This window comes from Cornus florida, unplaced genomic scaffold (assembly GCF_030987335.1).
Source record: "Cornus florida cultivar Cherokee Brave unplaced genomic scaffold, ASM3098733v1 CherokeeBrave_3.0.0_Hap2_Chr04, whole genome shotgun sequence".
Lineage (NCBI taxonomy): Eukaryota > Viridiplantae > Streptophyta > Magnoliopsida > Cornales > Cornaceae > Cornus > Cornus florida.
Window position 1 is genome coordinate 97597725 of NW_026775574.1, and position 18426 is coordinate 97616150.

The 18426-nt window shown below is 32.6% G+C and overlaps 1 protein-coding gene across 25 annotated transcripts in view; it reads left to right on the plus strand.

Moving 5' to 3' along the window:
- LOC132304111 (uncharacterized) overlaps nt 1-18426 on the plus strand; it is a 159289-nt gene that overhangs the window by 18184 nt on the left and 122679 nt on the right. For 21 of the 25 annotated variants that reach the window (XR_009481508.1, XM_059801636.1, XM_059801639.1 and 18 more), the window contains 2 exons: nt 1717-2049; nt 4930-5667. The exons of 1 other annotated variant lie outside the window; for it this stretch is intronic. Coding sequence is in view for 23 of the 24 variants with exons in the window: in XM_059801636.1 (XP_059657619.1) it covers nt 1717-2049; nt 4930-5667 (1071 nt within the window). In the remaining variant the exon portion in view is untranslated. The remainder of the gene's footprint in view (nt 1-1716; nt 2050-4929; nt 5668-18426) is intronic. 3 more of the 25 variants (XM_059801647.1, XM_059801654.1, XM_059801641.1) reach the window with 2 other exon arrangements.

Genomic DNA, 18426 nt, shown 5'->3' on the forward strand with positions numbered 1-18426 from the left:
ATTATCATTTTATTTCTAATTTTGTTTTGTTAAATAAATATTATATTTTGATGAAAAGTGATAGTGAAAGAAAAAAAAAATCAAGTTTCCATCATCTATTTGGTTAGCAAGAATATTTTTGAAGAAAATTGTGAGAAAATATTATTTTACTAGTTTGGATAGTATGAACAAAACAAAAAATGATTTAACTTACCAAAACACCTTTCTAATTTCAAATGCTAATAAAATAAATAAATTTATGTAATATGAATACTCTTTATATTCAATTATTTATTTTAGTAAAGAAATAATAAAATATGAATTATTAATTATTTATTTGTTGGTCGACGTAAGCAATAATTTACTCTTCACTCGTTTTTAAATAAAATTTTATGAGCTAATATATAACAAGGTTTAGTAATTGTTTTCTCAGCAAGCCAGTCACTGGACTCACCACCACCATGTAGTATGTACACTAATCACAAAAAAATATAATTCATGTAGAGTTACCACTTGCCGTTAATCTATTGAATACTTAATTTAGTAATATATATATATATATTTTACATCACAAACGAAGGTATTCGGTGTGCCCGGCGCACCGTGCACTGAACACATCACTGTCTGTCATTTGTGTTATACAAGCACAGTGTGCGTACAACATGCACAGATATAAACATGTCATGATTGCGCAATGCACCGAGAACATTGTATATTTTCTCATCACAAAGAAGGTTTTTGCAAAAATTTCTAAAATTAGATCTTCCATTATTTACCCAAAAAAAAAAAAATTTAAATCTTCCATTAGCTTTATATTCTTTTCAATCTTTGTACATGCTTTTACACCAATCAGATTAGAATTGCATTTATTAGCAAAAAAAATGTTTTACACTTTTCTACTAAACTTTATTTTTATTGGTATTCAAAAAATAAAAATGTGGACTTCAAACTCTGAACGTCAAATGGGCCCAAACCCCATCTCTAATTGTGCCTTACAAGCCCACCATTCCAACAGAAAAGGTGGGCCCAATGGTCCCACTCGAATGCCTCCATTATTTTGGTTGGATTGGCCCAAGAAGCATTTTTTAAATTAATTTACATTTAATTAAAAATAAAATGTCATATTAAGAAGCTCTCCACACTATTTTTGTTTTATTGACTTTTTATCTACATATTTCTCTAATATGGAAATATTCCCCAAACACAAAATTGCGAAGAATTTTTTTTTTTTTTTTTTTTTTTTTTTTTTTTTCTAGAATTAGAAAAGTCATTAAATTTTTAATAGTGAAAAAATGGATGAAGAAATACGTCTTACTATGTCATTTTCAACTGTGTAAATCTTTTAGGTTAAAATTTAGCTCCTCTTTTCTTACTTTTCTTCTTCCTACTCAAGTTAGGGTACTATTTTTCTCTCCAATTTTTATTTTCGGTTGAGTACTATTTTATTATATGTTTTATTAAAAAAAAAAAAACTCATGCATTAAAAAAAATCTATTAGTTATTTATTTTAACTCCAGGTTTAGAGTTGATGGCTTGTGTTTACGGCTAAGGATTTTCTTTCTCCAAATTTGGATTTGGATGGGTTGTGCTATGCAACTTAATCTATATACATTTCCTATAAAAAAAAAAACAGAGAGCTTAAGCTAAAAAAATATAATTGTTGCAAAATTTACTAATAATAACTGAATAGGTGGATTCTTGGCTACAAATGTAACATTATAGTAATGAATTTTGCAGGTTGCATTCCCTGCCCTGGAGGAACTAGAGATTAGACAATTAGAAAGCCTTACAGCGATATGGGAAGGCCAATCCCAATCACTCCAAGTGAAGGAAGCACAAATTTCCTTTCAAAGCCTAAGGTCCATGAAAGTATGGGAATGTCATAAATTGGTGAATGTGATTGCCTCCAATGCAGTCTACAGATGCGATTCAGTGGAAGAGATAGTTGTAGTTGAAAGGGGACAATTAGGAAAAGAAGATGTAATGCATGATGAGATCATTGTCTTCCCTCAATTGAAGTATTTGGAACTTAAAGAGTTGCCCAGAGTGGAAACCCTCTTCAACCACAAGGTATGTAAATAACTCTCTATTAAGTTTTTCTATACAATTACCATCCAACACAGAGTCATTAATTAACTCCCAAGATTATATATTAATTAAGCTCTCTTCAACCAAAAGCTATTGGCCTCTCTCCTCTATCATCTTTTTTTTTTTTACTCAAAAAACAAAGTCTATAATATGGTAAAGTAATTGTATTTAAACAACAAAAATATTGTGGGTACATGACTTCACTTCTTTAATAATTAATATATAACTAAAAAATGCAAATGAAACAACTTATTTCTTCTTCCCCCTCTCACATGAAAGGTCACACATTTAATTAATAGGTGGGTGAGAGTGGTTTGTATGTTATTAACTTGTTACCTATCAACAAATTATATCATCTCATCAACACTTACTAGCCACTTTATTTTCTTCTAAAAAAAAATATTTTTTTTTAATTAGTATCAAATTAGGAAGTTTCTTGGACTAAAATATGACATTCTCGAATAAAATTTAAGTTCAATATTTTTAATTTACCCAATTTTTTTTTTTTTTTTTTCCTAACAAGAAGGAAAGAGAACAAGAAAGTAAGGCAAAACAGGACAATAAGAATCAATGGCAGAAACAGGCCATGTGGGCCAAGTGTCCCACTCAAGGTCACTCGAACTGCTTCTCAAAGCCCACTGACTATGGAGATGGGCTGGTTTGTTTGAGGACCAACGAGCCCACAAGAGAGTGAAATCTGGATGGGCAGCAGCCAACAAGAGCTTTATGTCTTTATACCACATGCGCACACACATATATTCAATCAGGAGACACTTGTCTATAATATATATATATATATATTCATGCGCACACACGTATATTCAATCAGGAGACACTTGTCTATAATATATATATATATATTCATGCGCACACACATATATTCAATCAGGAGACACTTGTCTATAATATATATATGCAACTACTCTGAGACACATGAAGCATACATGTTTGCACACTACGTATAAATATATATGTATATATAATTAGAGATATTCCAGTCATTTTTATATTCTTAGAAATTTTATTTTAACTAGAAAAAACGCACGTGAAAATTTTTTATTATAAAAAGATTGAAAAAGTTCGCCACTCAAACCAAAAGCAAAACAATGCAATTGTTTCTCTTGAATTAACTGGTCTTATTCTTTTGTTTGACCCCTTCAATCTAAACCCTGTACTCATCAACATGTAAGAGCATTAATTCAAATTTTATGTGATATGTAGGAATTTATTGAAAAGAAAATCTAAATTTACCGTAATACGTAGAAATAAATTGAAAAGAAAATAGAAGGGAAAATGTTTTTTAGAAACTCTTTAATTATTTTTATATTAATTAATAAATATATAATTAATGGAAAGAAAATCTTAATTTTATTGAAAAGAAAACAGAAGGAAACATGTTTTATAGAAACTCTTTAATATAACTTATTATTTTAAATGGTAATTTATTTTATTATCTAATTTATAAATCAATGGTTTTAAATTCTTTAACTTATTTTGTAGTAGAAATATAAATTGATAACGAAATTAGTACTTAATTGATAAAATAGGATTATTATTTTAATTGGTAACTTATTTTATTATCTAATTTATAAATCAATGATTTGACGATCCAAACCCTGTACTCATCAAGAGTATCAATTCTTTTTTCCAAATTTAATGTGATACGTAAGAGTTTATTGGAAAGAAAATCTAAATTTACGGTGATACGTAACATTGGAAAGAATCGAAGGGAAACATGTTTTTTTAGAAACTCTTTGATTTTTTTTTATATTAATTAATAAATATATAATTTACGGAAAGAAAGTCTAAATTTATTATGTTGATACATAGAAGTCCATTGAAAAGAAAACAGAAGGAACATGTTTTATAGAAACTCTTTAATATAATTTGTCTTTAAATAGAATTATTATTTTAGATGGTAACTTATTTTATTATCTTATTATCTAATTTATAAATAAATGATTTTAAAATTATGTTGTGGCAGAAATCTAAATTGAAAACCAAATTAGTACTTAGAATAGATAAAATCCTAAATAAAATAATATTATTATTTTAATTGGTAAGTTATTTTATTATCTAATTTATAAATCAATGATTTGAAATTCTTGACACCCTTGTACTTTTAATAATAGTATAAATATTTATAAATGCGCATCACATTACCACCATGCTACGTGCATTTATTAGCATAATTTCTTAAGCTAAATTTTCCTATTATGTTTATTCAAATTTATATATTCAATTGCAATTTTAAAATGGATATAAGTTGAATCTAGATCAAATAAAAATATTCTAATCTCAGATAAAATAGCATATTAAAATGGATATTAAAGTTTTTTCATTTTTATTTTCCTTTTATATTTTAATAATTTTCTTCTTCTTTGTCTTTTTAAATTTTATAGTTGTTATATATATATATATATATATATATATATATATATATATATGTACTCCGTATTATTATTATTTTTTTTTGGCAGTGTGCCCCCCCCCCCCTCACTTGAAATCCTGGCTCCGTGCTTGTTAACAAACAAACAAACAAAAAAAATTGCATGAGGTTCAAAACAGTACATTGGTTGAAAATATTGGGAAAGACACACTTAATGACATTGTTTAACTCATATTTTAATATCAGAGTTATAGCTTAGTGATACTTTCTTGCCTCCAAAAATTTAGGTAGAAGGTTCAAGTCCCCACAGAGACAAGTGGTTATGCGTTCTTTGGGCTCTTTAAAATGATAGGAGCAGAAAATTGTGATAGAGATACAATCTTGTTGCAAAATTTTCTAATACTGGCCCTCATTTCAAAGATGAGTTTCTTGAATTTTTGAAACTACAAAATATAATATGTTCTAATTTGTAGGTTGCATTCCCTGCTTTGGAAGAATTGAGCATTATAGAATTGGAAAGCCTTACATCACTATGGAATGACCAATCACATTCACTCCTAGTGAATGAAGGAGGAGATTCCTTCGGGGTCTTAAAGTGCATAGAGGTCAAAAGATGTAACAAACTGGTGAATGTGATTCCCTCCGATGTGCTCCCAAGGTTACAAAATCTAGAAAAACTCGTAGTTGATGGATGTGATTCATTGTTTTCTGAAGTTGAAGTGCTTGGAACTGTTGAAAAAGGGTCTCGAATAGCTGAACCAACAATTAATGTACTTCCTCGGCTACAAGAAATGCTTCTGGAGGGTCTACCTAACTTGGTGATGTATATGAGGTTGAACAGAAAGGAACACTTAGCGGGCAGAATTTGTGCGTATTCAAACCTAAAAGATCTTCACCTTTCTAATCGTGACAATTTGGAAAATGTATTCTCACCATCCACAGCGAGATACCTTGTGCACCTTCAAAAATTAAAAATATTTAACTGTGAAAAAATGGAACAGATTGTTGCAATTGAAAGGGGAGAATTAGGAGAAGTTGAAGAAAATAAAGTGCATGATGAGATAATCGTCTTCCCTCAATTGAAGTACTTGAGACTTGAAAAATTGCCAAACCTCAAAAGTTTCTGTTGCTGCAGTCGCGGATCCAAAAAAGGTGAAGAAGAAACAGTGGAGCTGAACATTCCTAGAGTAGAAGCCCTCTTCAACCACAAGGTACGTGTGTCCAAACTCCTATTTTAAAAAATTTAGTAGCTATTAAGAAATGTCTGATTTGTGGTTAACAATCATTAATTAAATCTCAAATTTCACCCATATTTTCACTTAATGCTAACTTCAACATCCACCAACCGAAGTCATGTAAATTTGCACCACCGTACCAATGAGTATTCGACTCAAATGCACCATGAGCCCTTTTGGACACACAGTAGAGCTGGCCTTGCCTATTTGACTTCGTATTCCTAAATAAGAGCTTTGGACATAAAATATTATCATTTTATTTCTAATTTTGTTTTGTTAAATAAATATTATATTTTGTAAAAAAATAATAATAATAATAATACAAGAGGTAAAGAAAGTAAAAAAAGAGTTAAATTTATAGTACAAATGGTAGTTATGATCTTAAAAAATAAGAGGTGATGCATTAATGAGTTTATAGATTTTTTTTGTCATTTCTTTTAAAAGAATTAAAAAAAAAAGTGGATTGCGAATATCCTTCTCCCTTTTTTAAAATTCTAAAACTAGCTCCCCATAGGCATTAACTCACATTATAAACTTAGGAAGGTTTTCAAAATTTAAATAATATATATATATATATATATATATATATATGATTGGTCATTAATGCATGAAATAAGAAAGTGGAGGTCTCAGAGTCTCACTTCTTATATTTGGCATTAATTAACCAATCAGTAGGTCTAGTAATTCTGTTTCAAACTATTCAGTGCAAATATCATTACTCATATATATATATACATATTAAGAAAACTAACTTTTTTCATTGACTTTCCCAGAATTAGAAAATGGGCACTTATTAAGGGATGGATGGAATGACTCTAATTAATTATTACATCTTTTAAAAACAGAAACCCAATTGATATTCTTAAAATTCTTTTGATTGTTTAATATTATTCTCAATTAGCCTAGCAATTTTTTTTGACATCAAAAGCATCATCATTGACTTCTAATAAAGACTGACATAACATTACTCATCAATGCTTAGTTGAATCTAACCAAACATTGCCTTGAACTTTCAAAACTGATTTAAGTGTATATCTCTCAACTCCAATTTCACTCATTTATCTAACTTAACTATTACATTCTAATAATAAGTCTAATTTAGTAGGGTATTTTAGTTTGACCTTGTGCAATTTTTTCCGCACTAATTAAAATAAAATGGGATGTAATGAATCTTGCAGGTTAGGTTCCCAACTTTGGAGAAATTGAAAATTATAAAATTGCAAAGCCTCACAGTGATATGGGACAACCAATTATTCTTAAATTCGAGCGCACAAGATTACTTTAAGCAGCTATGGGTTGTTATTGTTCAAGGATGTAAGAAACTAGTGAATGTAATTTCACCCGAGGCATTCCCACAGGGGCTTATTGTGTTTCACAGCCTAAAATATTTGATACTTTATAAATGCAACAGCCTGAGGTATGTATTCTCACTCTCAATGGCAAGAGGTCTCACACAACTCAGAAAGCTAGGGATTGGAGGATGTAGTGTAATGGAAGAAATAGTTAGAAGTGAAGGACAACGAGAAGATGACATGGAGGAAATTAAGTTCACTCGACTAAATGTTCTGTTGCTGGGACGTCTACCAAACCTTACATGTTTTTGTAGGACAAAAAATGCTTTTAAATTCCCATCCTTGATCGAGGCTTCTCTGGGGAAATGTCCCCAATTGCGGACTTTCACATCTGAATGCTTAAGCACACCTGATAATTTAGTAATTGATTATGAAGGCCGCAAGTGCAATGATTTTATCGACCTTATTGACTATGTGCAGCAGTTAGTTCGGAGAGAAAAGGTAACTGTAAAATGTCATGAATTTTTTAGTTAAAGATGATTTATGCATTATTTTTGCTGCATAGTAGTGGTAAACAATCTCCACTAGTTTCATTTAACTTTTGTCCAGGAATCACCACAACAAATGACACTGCCAATGCTTTTCATATAACCCCCTTCTACTTCTGTTTGATTCAGGGACTAGCAGTGGATGAAAGTGATGATTATGGTTTCGATTATTTCAATTATTACGATGATGATGATGATGATGATGATGATGATGATGAATAAACAAGTGTGGATGACGATGATGATGATGAAACAAATCCTGATGAAGCAAAAAGAGGATACTTTCTGCTAAAAGCAGTAAAGAAGGTAACTCTTGTGACGTGCTTTTAGAATGCAAGGTGCGTCTGATTGGAAAAAGTACATGTGGGAATCTCTTGTGACGTGCTTTTAGAATTTCAAATTGATTTTATAGGATATATGTGACCATGTGAGTTCATCTAAATTCTTTCAATAATGACTAGAACATGTAGTTTTTTTTCTTTTTTCCTTTTTTTTAGCCAAACAATTAAAAAATGAGTAAACCGATCAGTTTTTGTAGCTCCTCTAACAAATAGTGTCCAACAAGGACTCTTGTTACCGACTCTTTTGTAGGTATTTATCCCGATCACTAATTCCACAGCCCCTAAGTTATGTAGTCGGTAAAATAAAGTCTTATACTACTTTCCTTAAAATATATAATTGCACTCTCATTTAAAAAGAAATGACATTTATAACCCTAATTTCACAAGTCAATAACTATATTTTAAAATTACACAACTACCCTACTAAATATATTTTAATTCTAGTTGAAGTTATGAGCAAAGTCAGGAAACCATCTATTACCAATAAAACAGATACAATGAACCATTATTTTATTATAATATTCTCTAGCGCATCGAAAATCTGCTCATCAATTCACATCTAGTTAATTCCAGTTAAAAAAGTGAACCTTCAATTTTTTTTATTATTACTCTTTCATTTTTAGCAAATGGGAAATGGACTAATGTTTTGCTCCATCACAAGTATACTTTGCAGTATATATATTAATTGGGAGTTGCTGCTGCCCATATGGTATTACTACTTCATTAGTACTTATAGCGTCCATTTTCTGTTTCTGGCTAATCAACCTCTGTTGTTTGCAGGTGGGACTAAACTCTGATTATATTCATCTCTGAAATATGAAGATGGTGATCCGATCCGATGACTGGGTTGTCTCCTACAATTGCCAAGAACATTTGTGGAGTTACAGAATTTGAACATATATATATATGACATTTCATTAATTACTTCCCTTCGTATATAGTTAATTGTGCTAAATTGTATTGACTTCAATTTGCTTACCCTGTTCCTTTTCTGCTTAAGTGTTGCTAGAAACCTATTTAGCTAGCTATGGTTGAACTATTATATGCATGTATTCAGTTTTATTGTTTAATACATTGGATTTTCACTCCTGGACTATTTTACTATATTTATTTCATTTAGGATTTTATATAAGATTGCTTTTTTTTTTTTTTTTTAACACATTTTAGCAGCAGGAAAAAACACCTAAATGATCTTCTATGCATCATATGTTAGTTAGTGGTGAAATACTATGTATGTCAGGGTGGAATTCAGATTCTTTGATAATACACACTTCAAAATGGTGTTGTTGTTGTACCTTTTCTAGATATAGCGTGATCAAGGCCTGCGGTTTAGCATTATCTGGTCTAAAGATGAAAGGTATAGGATTCAAGTCTCTCCCATAAACATTGCGGTAGTCTTGTTAGAGAAAATTAAAAAATAAAAATAAGATGGAGTGATAAAATATTACCACTACTCTCATAGGTAAGCCCACCCTTCGTTAATGACTTAAAGTAATGTGGATTAGCCTTGAACATTTGGCGTATCTAATGAACCAGCACATCGAGTATGTGGCTGATAGGCTGTTGGGTGCGCTAGGGTGCGGCAAGATGTACAATGCTCACAAACCGTTTGATTGGATGGAGACATGGAGCTGATCAGTCTTCAGGGGAAGACTAATTTCTTTGACAAGAGGGTTGGAGAGTATCAGAAGGCTTCTGTGATGAATAGTTTGAATGTCAATGGTGGAGACTCCCATGCGTTCCAGCTTGATGAAGATTTCTGACTTTTCTAATTTTCTTTTTCATTTTTTTTATTTATTTATTTTTTAATGTTTGTGTATTGTTTTAATCAGTGCTTGTTTGTAATATTTTTTTAGATCTACTAATATTAAAAATAAATGAAATTCTGATGATGTGGTTTTGAAACATAACGAATGTTCTTTTTCCTTTTCCTGTTGTAATTAAACTTTTTATTTTTATTATTATTATTGTTTTATTATTTTTAATTTGTATATTTGTAAAAAAATTTAAAAAACTAACCCATGAAACCCGCCCATTTAAACAGTAAAAAGGAAAAGCAAAGAAAAAGTCCAAATAAATAATTATTTTTCTCAAATTCAATTCAGTTTTTTTTTTTTTTTTTTAAATCTAATAGGAAATGACATTTTATTACTAACTTTATAAATAAATAATTATTTTTCTCAAATAAAATATTTATTCACTTAAATATGAAATAATCTTTTTAGTTTCTCGTCTCACTCCAATATTTGAAGGGCTAATTCTTAATCCCTTTCTAAATTCTTTTTCTCTTTCATGAACCCATTTATTACTTAAGTTCACTGACAAGTACATGTATTATATTACTATTATCTATAATCTTTCATTACATATTCTCCTCCTCCTTCTTTTGTTTAAAAAAAATTATTATTATTATTATTTGTCTACCAAGGGAAGAAGATTTCACTACATATATAGAATACAAACTCGATGTAACAATATTAAATATTGATAATATTTTTTTGGCACCAAAATATTAATAATATATATTGTGCAAGCTAGTAATTAAAATCTAACTATAGAAATAATTTAAAATAGAATGAATAAAACAGGTCCGTAATTGATTTATGCTACCACAATTTCTTTTTTTCTTTTATTTTTTAACTGACACATACTTGAATTTGAGAATGATTTTCGTTGATTGTGTTAGTTTTGCATCATTAGTGTGCTATTTCTTGTTCTCATTGCCGCTATGCCCCTTTTGAGATCCATAAATTTAGGGGTTAAGTGCAAAAAACTCCCTTCTGTTATTGATATAGTGTATATTAGTCTATGTGTGGTTAAAAATTTCTTATACTGTCAATTTGGTATGAATAGGTTCTGAGTGGCGTAAAATGATGATAATAAATTAATAACTATAAATATAAGCTATGTAAAATGACCCTTTTACCCACTTATCAAAAAAAGAAAAAAAAAAAAAAAAAAAAAATAATAATTGAGCGCCGCTAACCCTAAACAGAGGTACTTGGGCCTAATATATATATATATATATATATATATATATATATATAATATGTAAGATATGTTATATATATGTCTCTGCGAGGGGAAAGTACTGCAGCCACGGGGACGGCAATGAGGATCGGCCGGCAACGAAGGAACGACAGTGAGTTCGGCTGGTTCGGATGGCGGTGGCTCCGAAGGCTTCGCCGGCAATGAAGGAACGACAGTGAGTTCGGCTGGTTCGGATGGTGGTGGAAACGGAGGCTTCCCTCTTCGGAGCCACCGCCGGATACTTCTTTTTCCAATCTCTCTCTCTCCCTTGAATTTTCTAATTTAAGACTGCGAATCAGATTTCGAAATTTCTCTGGTTTTCTAGGGTTTTTTTTTTTTTTTTTTTTTTTTCTTCTTGTAAATTTCTGAGGATTTTATCTGAAATTTGTAAGAAAGGTTCGGATTTATTGAAGGGTTTATGATTTGCGGTAGTGGAAAATCATGGCAGAGGCTAATGTGTTTTCACCAGGCTATTGTTTACATCATCAACTTCAACAATTTCCCAGAAAGTTAGATTGCAAATAGGCCCTTGTTTCTTCTAGAATTGGGTTTCCTTCCTCTCTGAAGCTTTTAGACCGATAACCCTAACATCATCATCCATCAGCCATTTTCATGGCCGTAGAATCGTTGTTCAGAGGCGTTAAGCCATACCCACAAGAGGAAATTACCAACTTCTTAATCCACTAGATCTATTGCTGCTCAATCTCTCCCTCCTCCCCACCATGGCCGCCGCCTCCTCCCACTGCCCGCAACCATCTCTCTCCTCTCTAAACCCATCAACAATATACGCACAACCGGCCACCACCATCGCTTTGCAAAACCGCCACCACCGTCCCCACACATAATCACACAATTTAGGGTATCCCATTGTGTTTACCCTAACATAATTTTTAATTATAAAGCAGAAATCAACTAGAACAGTTTCAAGACCTGCAAAGATTGGCTCACAGAGTTGCTTCTCTTTGGGAAAGAAAATTCGAACACAAAACTTGGCTGCATGTATCCACTGTTTGATCTTCACCTCCACCACTTGCCACTCTAACCTCCAGAGATCTTCAATGCTCAATTTCTCGATGCCAAGGCGTTGAAAACTCCAAAATTCTAAAAAAAAAAAAAATTTAATTTAATTTTATGTGTCTATTGAAATGATAAATTTTTTAAAAAAGTTTACTTGCATAAGGAATTTGAGGAGATAGAGATTTCTTGTAGAGATTCTTGCAGGTATCAAGATTGAAATATGCACAAATAGGTGAGGGGCAAAATGGGAAAGTAAAGGGCAAAATGGGAAAGTAAAGGGTAAAATGGGATTTTCAATTTTACTTTTTGTAAAAAGGTGGTCACAGGGACTAGTTCTACACCTTTTTTAAATTTTATGGACTTACATGCACATTTTTAAAAAATAAGAACTAATTTTACACAAAATCTATATATCAGGGCGATTTTTTACACTTAACCCTAAATTTAGTGAAAAGTTCTCATAAAGTCAATCAGTTTGGGCCTTGCCTATTTGACTTCGTATTACTAAATGAGAGCCTGGACATAAAATTGTATCATTTTATTCTTTTGATACAATAAGAATAAAATATTATCTTTTGTCAAAAAAAACAAAGATCTAAGAAGTAAAGAAAGTAAAAAAATAAAAAATTAAAGGCCTCTTTTCTAACAGGAATCATCCCTGTTTTTTACTTTCAATTCTTAAAAATATAAAGTAAAAGTACAAATTATGTTTATTAAGATGATTTTACTTTTCAGTTTTTAGAAAGTACTTTCACTTTTAATGAAGAAAAGAGAAAGTGAAGATTTGTTACTTTCTCTATTTTCTCCACTGTACACTGAAAATACTTTCTGTTACTGTAGCATTCACTGGCCCATCAGCCGAGCACCACCCATTCTGAGCATCATCCATCATCCTCTCCCTCTCTATCATCATCATCTCATCCCACCAACCAGCAACAATGGAAGACACTAACCACCGATGACGACGGAAGACACCACCCGGCTACCACACACTCTCTCTCTATCGGTATCGCTCTCTATCTATCTGGACGAAGACGATGATGCCGAAGAAGACGATGATGTAGCTTCAGTTTCTCTGTATTCGATATCGGATCAAGCCCCAATCACTCTTTCTCTGTATTCAAAATTGGATTGAAGCTCCAATCTCTCTCTTTTTCAAACTAAAGTATTCAGTCAAATTTGGACACCATAGCCACTGCCACAAACCATCTTTCTCCTCTCTCATACGTACCATCAACAATATATCCAAATCAACATAGAAAAAAAAAAAAAAAACCATTGCCAACAACCACCTCCATCATCGCCACTTCCGAGAACGCCTCTCTCTCCTATGTCTCTCTTTCTCTCTCTACAAATACTCGATTCCCACGGATCTATTGTCAATGGTGAAACCTAACCTCAAAATCGAAGGATTCAACAGAGGAATCTCCGTCGGGTGGCTCGAATTCGTCAGAAGAAGAGCAAATTGAGGCTCAAATCAACCAGGAAGAAGATGAGGAAGAGAACGTCGTCGCCTCCTCCCACCATGGCCGCCGCCTCCTCCCCACCATAGCCACTGCCCACAACCATCTCCCTCCTCTCTCATACACAAAGATTCTTCAAAAACCCATCAACAATATACCCAAATCAGCAAATCAACTTGAACCAGTCACAGAAAATAAAAAATCGAAAGCGCAAACCCTCGCTGCCGCATTTGTCACCGTTGCTGCAGATCCGGCCACCACCATCCCTGTCGCACAACCGCCCCTTTAGTTGATAACCAGTAGTAACACCAACAACAATGGGGCCAGATTGATAGATATACATACACCATATACTTACGACTTCTTTCCTACCCAAATCCATCTCACCTTTTCTCACAAGGCCACCTTCAATCCCTTCAACCCACTCCAGCTCACCTTTTCTCACAAGCCCACCTTCAATCCCTTCAACCCACTTCACCAATTTCTCTTTGTGGCAAATTATCAAGCGGCCATGGAAGGTAAGCCACAGAGCGTTTTTCTGAGAGAGAAAAATGACCATCAAAAATAAAATTAAAAATTATAATTACTAAACTTACTTCTTATTTTTTTGCTTTCAAAATATTGAGAGTAAAAAAAATTATTAAACACGATTCTGCTTTTTATTTCAGTTTAAGAAATCAAAATCATGATTTTACTTTCTTAGAAAGTAAAAATAAGAAAGTAAAAGCGTTAATAAACGGATCCTAAATTTATAGTAAAAATGATAGTTCTGATATTAGAAAATAAGAAATGATGCATTAATGAATTTAATTTTTTTTTTTTTGTCATTTTTTTTCAAAGAATAAGAAAAGAAGTGTGCAATGGTAAAAAAAAATGGAGTCCTCTCACGTTTCAAATTCACATTATAAACTTTCAAAATTTAAATTATATATATATTAAGGAACTCAAAAAATTTCATTGACTTACCCAAAATTAGAAAATGGGCACTTATTGAATGATGGATGGAGTAACTCTTAATGAGAAAGCAATCTCGGTCAAACTAATTATTACTTCTTTGAAATACAGTAATCCAATTGATATTGTTAAAATTCTTTTGATTAATTTAATATTATTCTCAATTAATCTAGGCATCTAGCAAATTTTTGACATCAAAAGATCATCATCGACTTCTAAGTTCTAATACAGACTAATATGGCATTATTGCTTAGTTGAATCTAACCAAATTTCACTTTGAACTTTCAAAACTCACATCAATTTTATTTAAGCTTGTATCTCTTAATTTCAAATTCACTCATTTATCTAAATTAACTATTACATTCTACCGGTTTTTTTTTGGTGACAAAGGTGCCTTAGTCTTAAGCTCTATTGTCGTTGCTGGGGCCGATTTTGCGGGGTCTTCCGAAAGGTGGTTCCCTGAGATGCTGAAGGGTGATGGCTCCCCTATTATCATCGATGATTCTGAAGCCGAGGACCCGGAGACATTGATGGGTTTAGCCCAAGGGATGTGGCCACCTAGGGATAAGATTTTGCAGCAGTAGATGAGTGTTGATGATCTGTTTTCTCTTGCTCCCAAGTCTATAATGAAGGTAACCCCTTCCGATTCCTCTCTTCTTTTTTTCATCAATTTTAGTTTCTTGACAACCCTCTGTTATTTTTCTATAGAGCTCTTCCTTGATGTTCTCTTTCATAAAAAAGCTGTTAGCTGACTCTCTTCTGGCGAACCAATCTGCCACCCTTCAAAAGATGGTAGACCTTTTGGAAGCTTCCCTTGCTGAAGAAAAGAAGGATAATGTCTAGTAGCTCTAGTCAATTGAGTACTTTGATAAGTGGGCCAAGGAACTCGAAAACAAAGTGGCTGAGCTTGGCCTTCAGCTTGGAAAGACAAATTCCTTGATCCAGACCTACAAAGAAAGGGGTTCGGAAATGTTCAACCACTTTTCCCAAGTTGGCAATCTCCGTTAAGCCAAGGGTTTTAGGCTTGGCTTTGTTCAAGGGCAACGTCCTTCTGAGGAGAAAGACTATGGTGATGCTGATGAGCACGATGTCGACTAGCGGCTCTTGATTACTGGTGAGTATGCTGAACCCTCTGTTGTCCCTGGGGAGATTGAGTTCACTGCCCTGCTGAAGGGCGAGGTGGCTATTGAGGTTTTACCTCCTCTTCATTATCTTTCGAGTACTGAAGGGCTGCCTTCTTCAACACTTGCTGTGCCTTCTTCTATTCCAGCTAGGGTGGAACTGGTGGATGCCTTCATGCAAAAGTTTAATGCGTAAGGTGGAGCTTTAACCGAGGAGGATCTTATGAATGAAGAATGAATTGATGTAATTGTTAATTTTTTTTTTTTTTTTTGTGGAGGAGGACCTACCTCCATTGTAAATTTTTATTTTTTTGATGAAATAGAAGTTTTTCTTTGCACTTCTTGGATTTTTTCATGCCTGAGTTCTTATTATGATCGATTTTTATGGCCATTCGGCTTTGTTTTTTATCAAGTTTGATGGGGCGTTCGACTCTTGAGGCTTTTGCCTATTTTTGCGTACACCTGAAAAATAGGAGTGGGTCAGGCCCACGAACAAGTTCTATCCTACTACAATCCAAGCAGAGACTCGATACGCATATACACTCTAACCAACTCAACAATAACTATACAATCCGTGTCTATATATATATATATTTATATATCCACACTATGGACTCTCACTGGACTATGATACGGGTCTCAACCTGAGTAGAAGGTAACATGCAAAATGCACCTGAGTGGGCATGACTCCCTAAGCCTAACAGGGTACACCTCAACCAGCATAGCCAGCTACGTGTCCTATTGCATATACGCTCCCTAACCATTGACTCTAAGACTCAAGTTCAAGTCACGGTATCATAATAATATATTTAAAATCCATTCCTATCCATCCATAGGAAATCCAGTAAGTCGTTCAGCTTATTCAACCGCACAGACTTATATAAAAGATCCAGTAAGTCGTTCAGCTTATTCAACCGCATAGACTTAAATATAAGGAGAATTGTGTTTTTATAATCTGTACCCTTATTCCAAAATAGGTAGGATTTAGCACTTTGGGCTAATCCAAACCTAGTATGTCACCGTCCTATACCGATGCATACAATCAAATCCATCTAGCAGTTGATAGAATAAATATCAATTATAACTATCAACTAATCCATAAAATCCACAATTGATAATAGAAATATTAAAACATAAGCATCAATTGTTCCATATCAAGCTTGCTAAAATTTCGTAAATTAACAATCTTGATCATAACCACTCTGCAAAATGCATTAATTGATTTTACAGATTATACATGTAAACCAATTACCTCCAAGCAAGCATAACAGAATATAAGAGTTCACATGCTTAGTTTTATAACACTGTAACATAATTAAATGTCAAACCATTACTAAGAATTGTTATCCTAAGATTTAAGCAATTTAAAGTACTATCCATCCAGAAACAGTAAACCGCTTTAATTCCAAATAAGCATATTATAATATAAATATTCATACTCTTATTTAATATCACAAGAACTTGATTAACAGAGAAATTTACTCAAAGAATTTCTATTTAAAATTTTCAAAAATTTTAAAATCCTTTCCATCCAAAAACAATAAACTAGTTTAATAAACAATTGTCTACGGTTCAAGCCCGAGCATCCGTTGATTTATTTTTCATTAATCCACTCTCTGAAGGGTTAATAAGACTTAGAACACCTCAAAATACCCAAGTATAACTTCCTCCATAATCTGAAAATCCCAAAATCCAAGTTCCATAGCCAAACAGGTCGCAGAAAAACTAAAAACTGGAACCCAACTGAAAGAGCCTGCTCTTCTTTGTTAGGAGCCGGCTCTCCTAGTCTTGGAGCCGGCTCCAAGTCCCCTAAGAACCAGCTCTTTGATTTTAAGAGCCTGCTCTTTAAACTTTGAGCCGTCTCTCTTCCTGTGTCTTCATCGTTTTCAATTCTGGTGAGTTTCTGATGAACTGACCTTCATCCCTAGGGTTCCTAAGTGTTTAAATTAGATTCTAGTGTGATCAAGAAATATTTTAATTCCTTAGTCAATCAACGATATCAATTAAACATGAATTGTGACACAAAGAATTTAAACCGGGATAATTTTCCATTCATGAATGTGCTGTTCAAGTGATCACCCACGCGAACTGTATTCAGTTTAATATTTTCCCCAAGGTGTTCCAGAACTAATTTAAAGGTTTTAATCATCATCTATCATCAATTAAACCATGGGATAAGCAAGAAAATTAAAACAAGCAAATAACAGTTCATAAAACACATACTATTAGAAAAACATACAAACATGCGAACCAGTTCAATTTTTAGTGTTTCATCTACCCCTGGAGTTGTATTAGACGTGTAAAGAACACGAGCCAAAAGAAAAGAGCTAGGATTAGAACTTACCTTTGAGACTTTTGTTCAAAATCTCTACGTCGTCTTCAAAAGTTCCGGCGATTCCTACTGAAATCCCTCCTCTGTTCTTTCTCTACCTCCACAGACGTGAATAGGGTTCTAAAACCCTAGGCCTAACTTTATTATGTTTATTTATAGAGTTATACAAAACCTAAATTAATTCAAGCCCTAGCAGAATCCTAATCGGCCCAGAGAAAACTTAATTAAAACCTGCGTCGGCTACATACTGACTTCTAAAAACAAAAACCCTAATTATATTTTCATCACTAATAATTAATTAAAACATTTAATAATCAATTCAATTAAAGGAAAATAATAAATTCTACTAAAGAAAACATAATGCAAACAAATCAAACAATTTACAATTAATTCAAAATTAAATCAAAACAAATTCACCATTAAATAAATAAAAACGCAACTTAAACAATTAAATAAATTCCAGGTCTATTCTTTTAAATTAGGGGTATTACAAAAAGAAAGTGGCCGGGAAGGCTCTGAATTACGGATCCATGATGATGGTTTTCGTTTATTCATGGATTACATAATTTACGGTCCTCACCCGCTGATTAAACACCGACTGGGTTGTACTTTAATAATAAAAGTAACATTTCCTTTT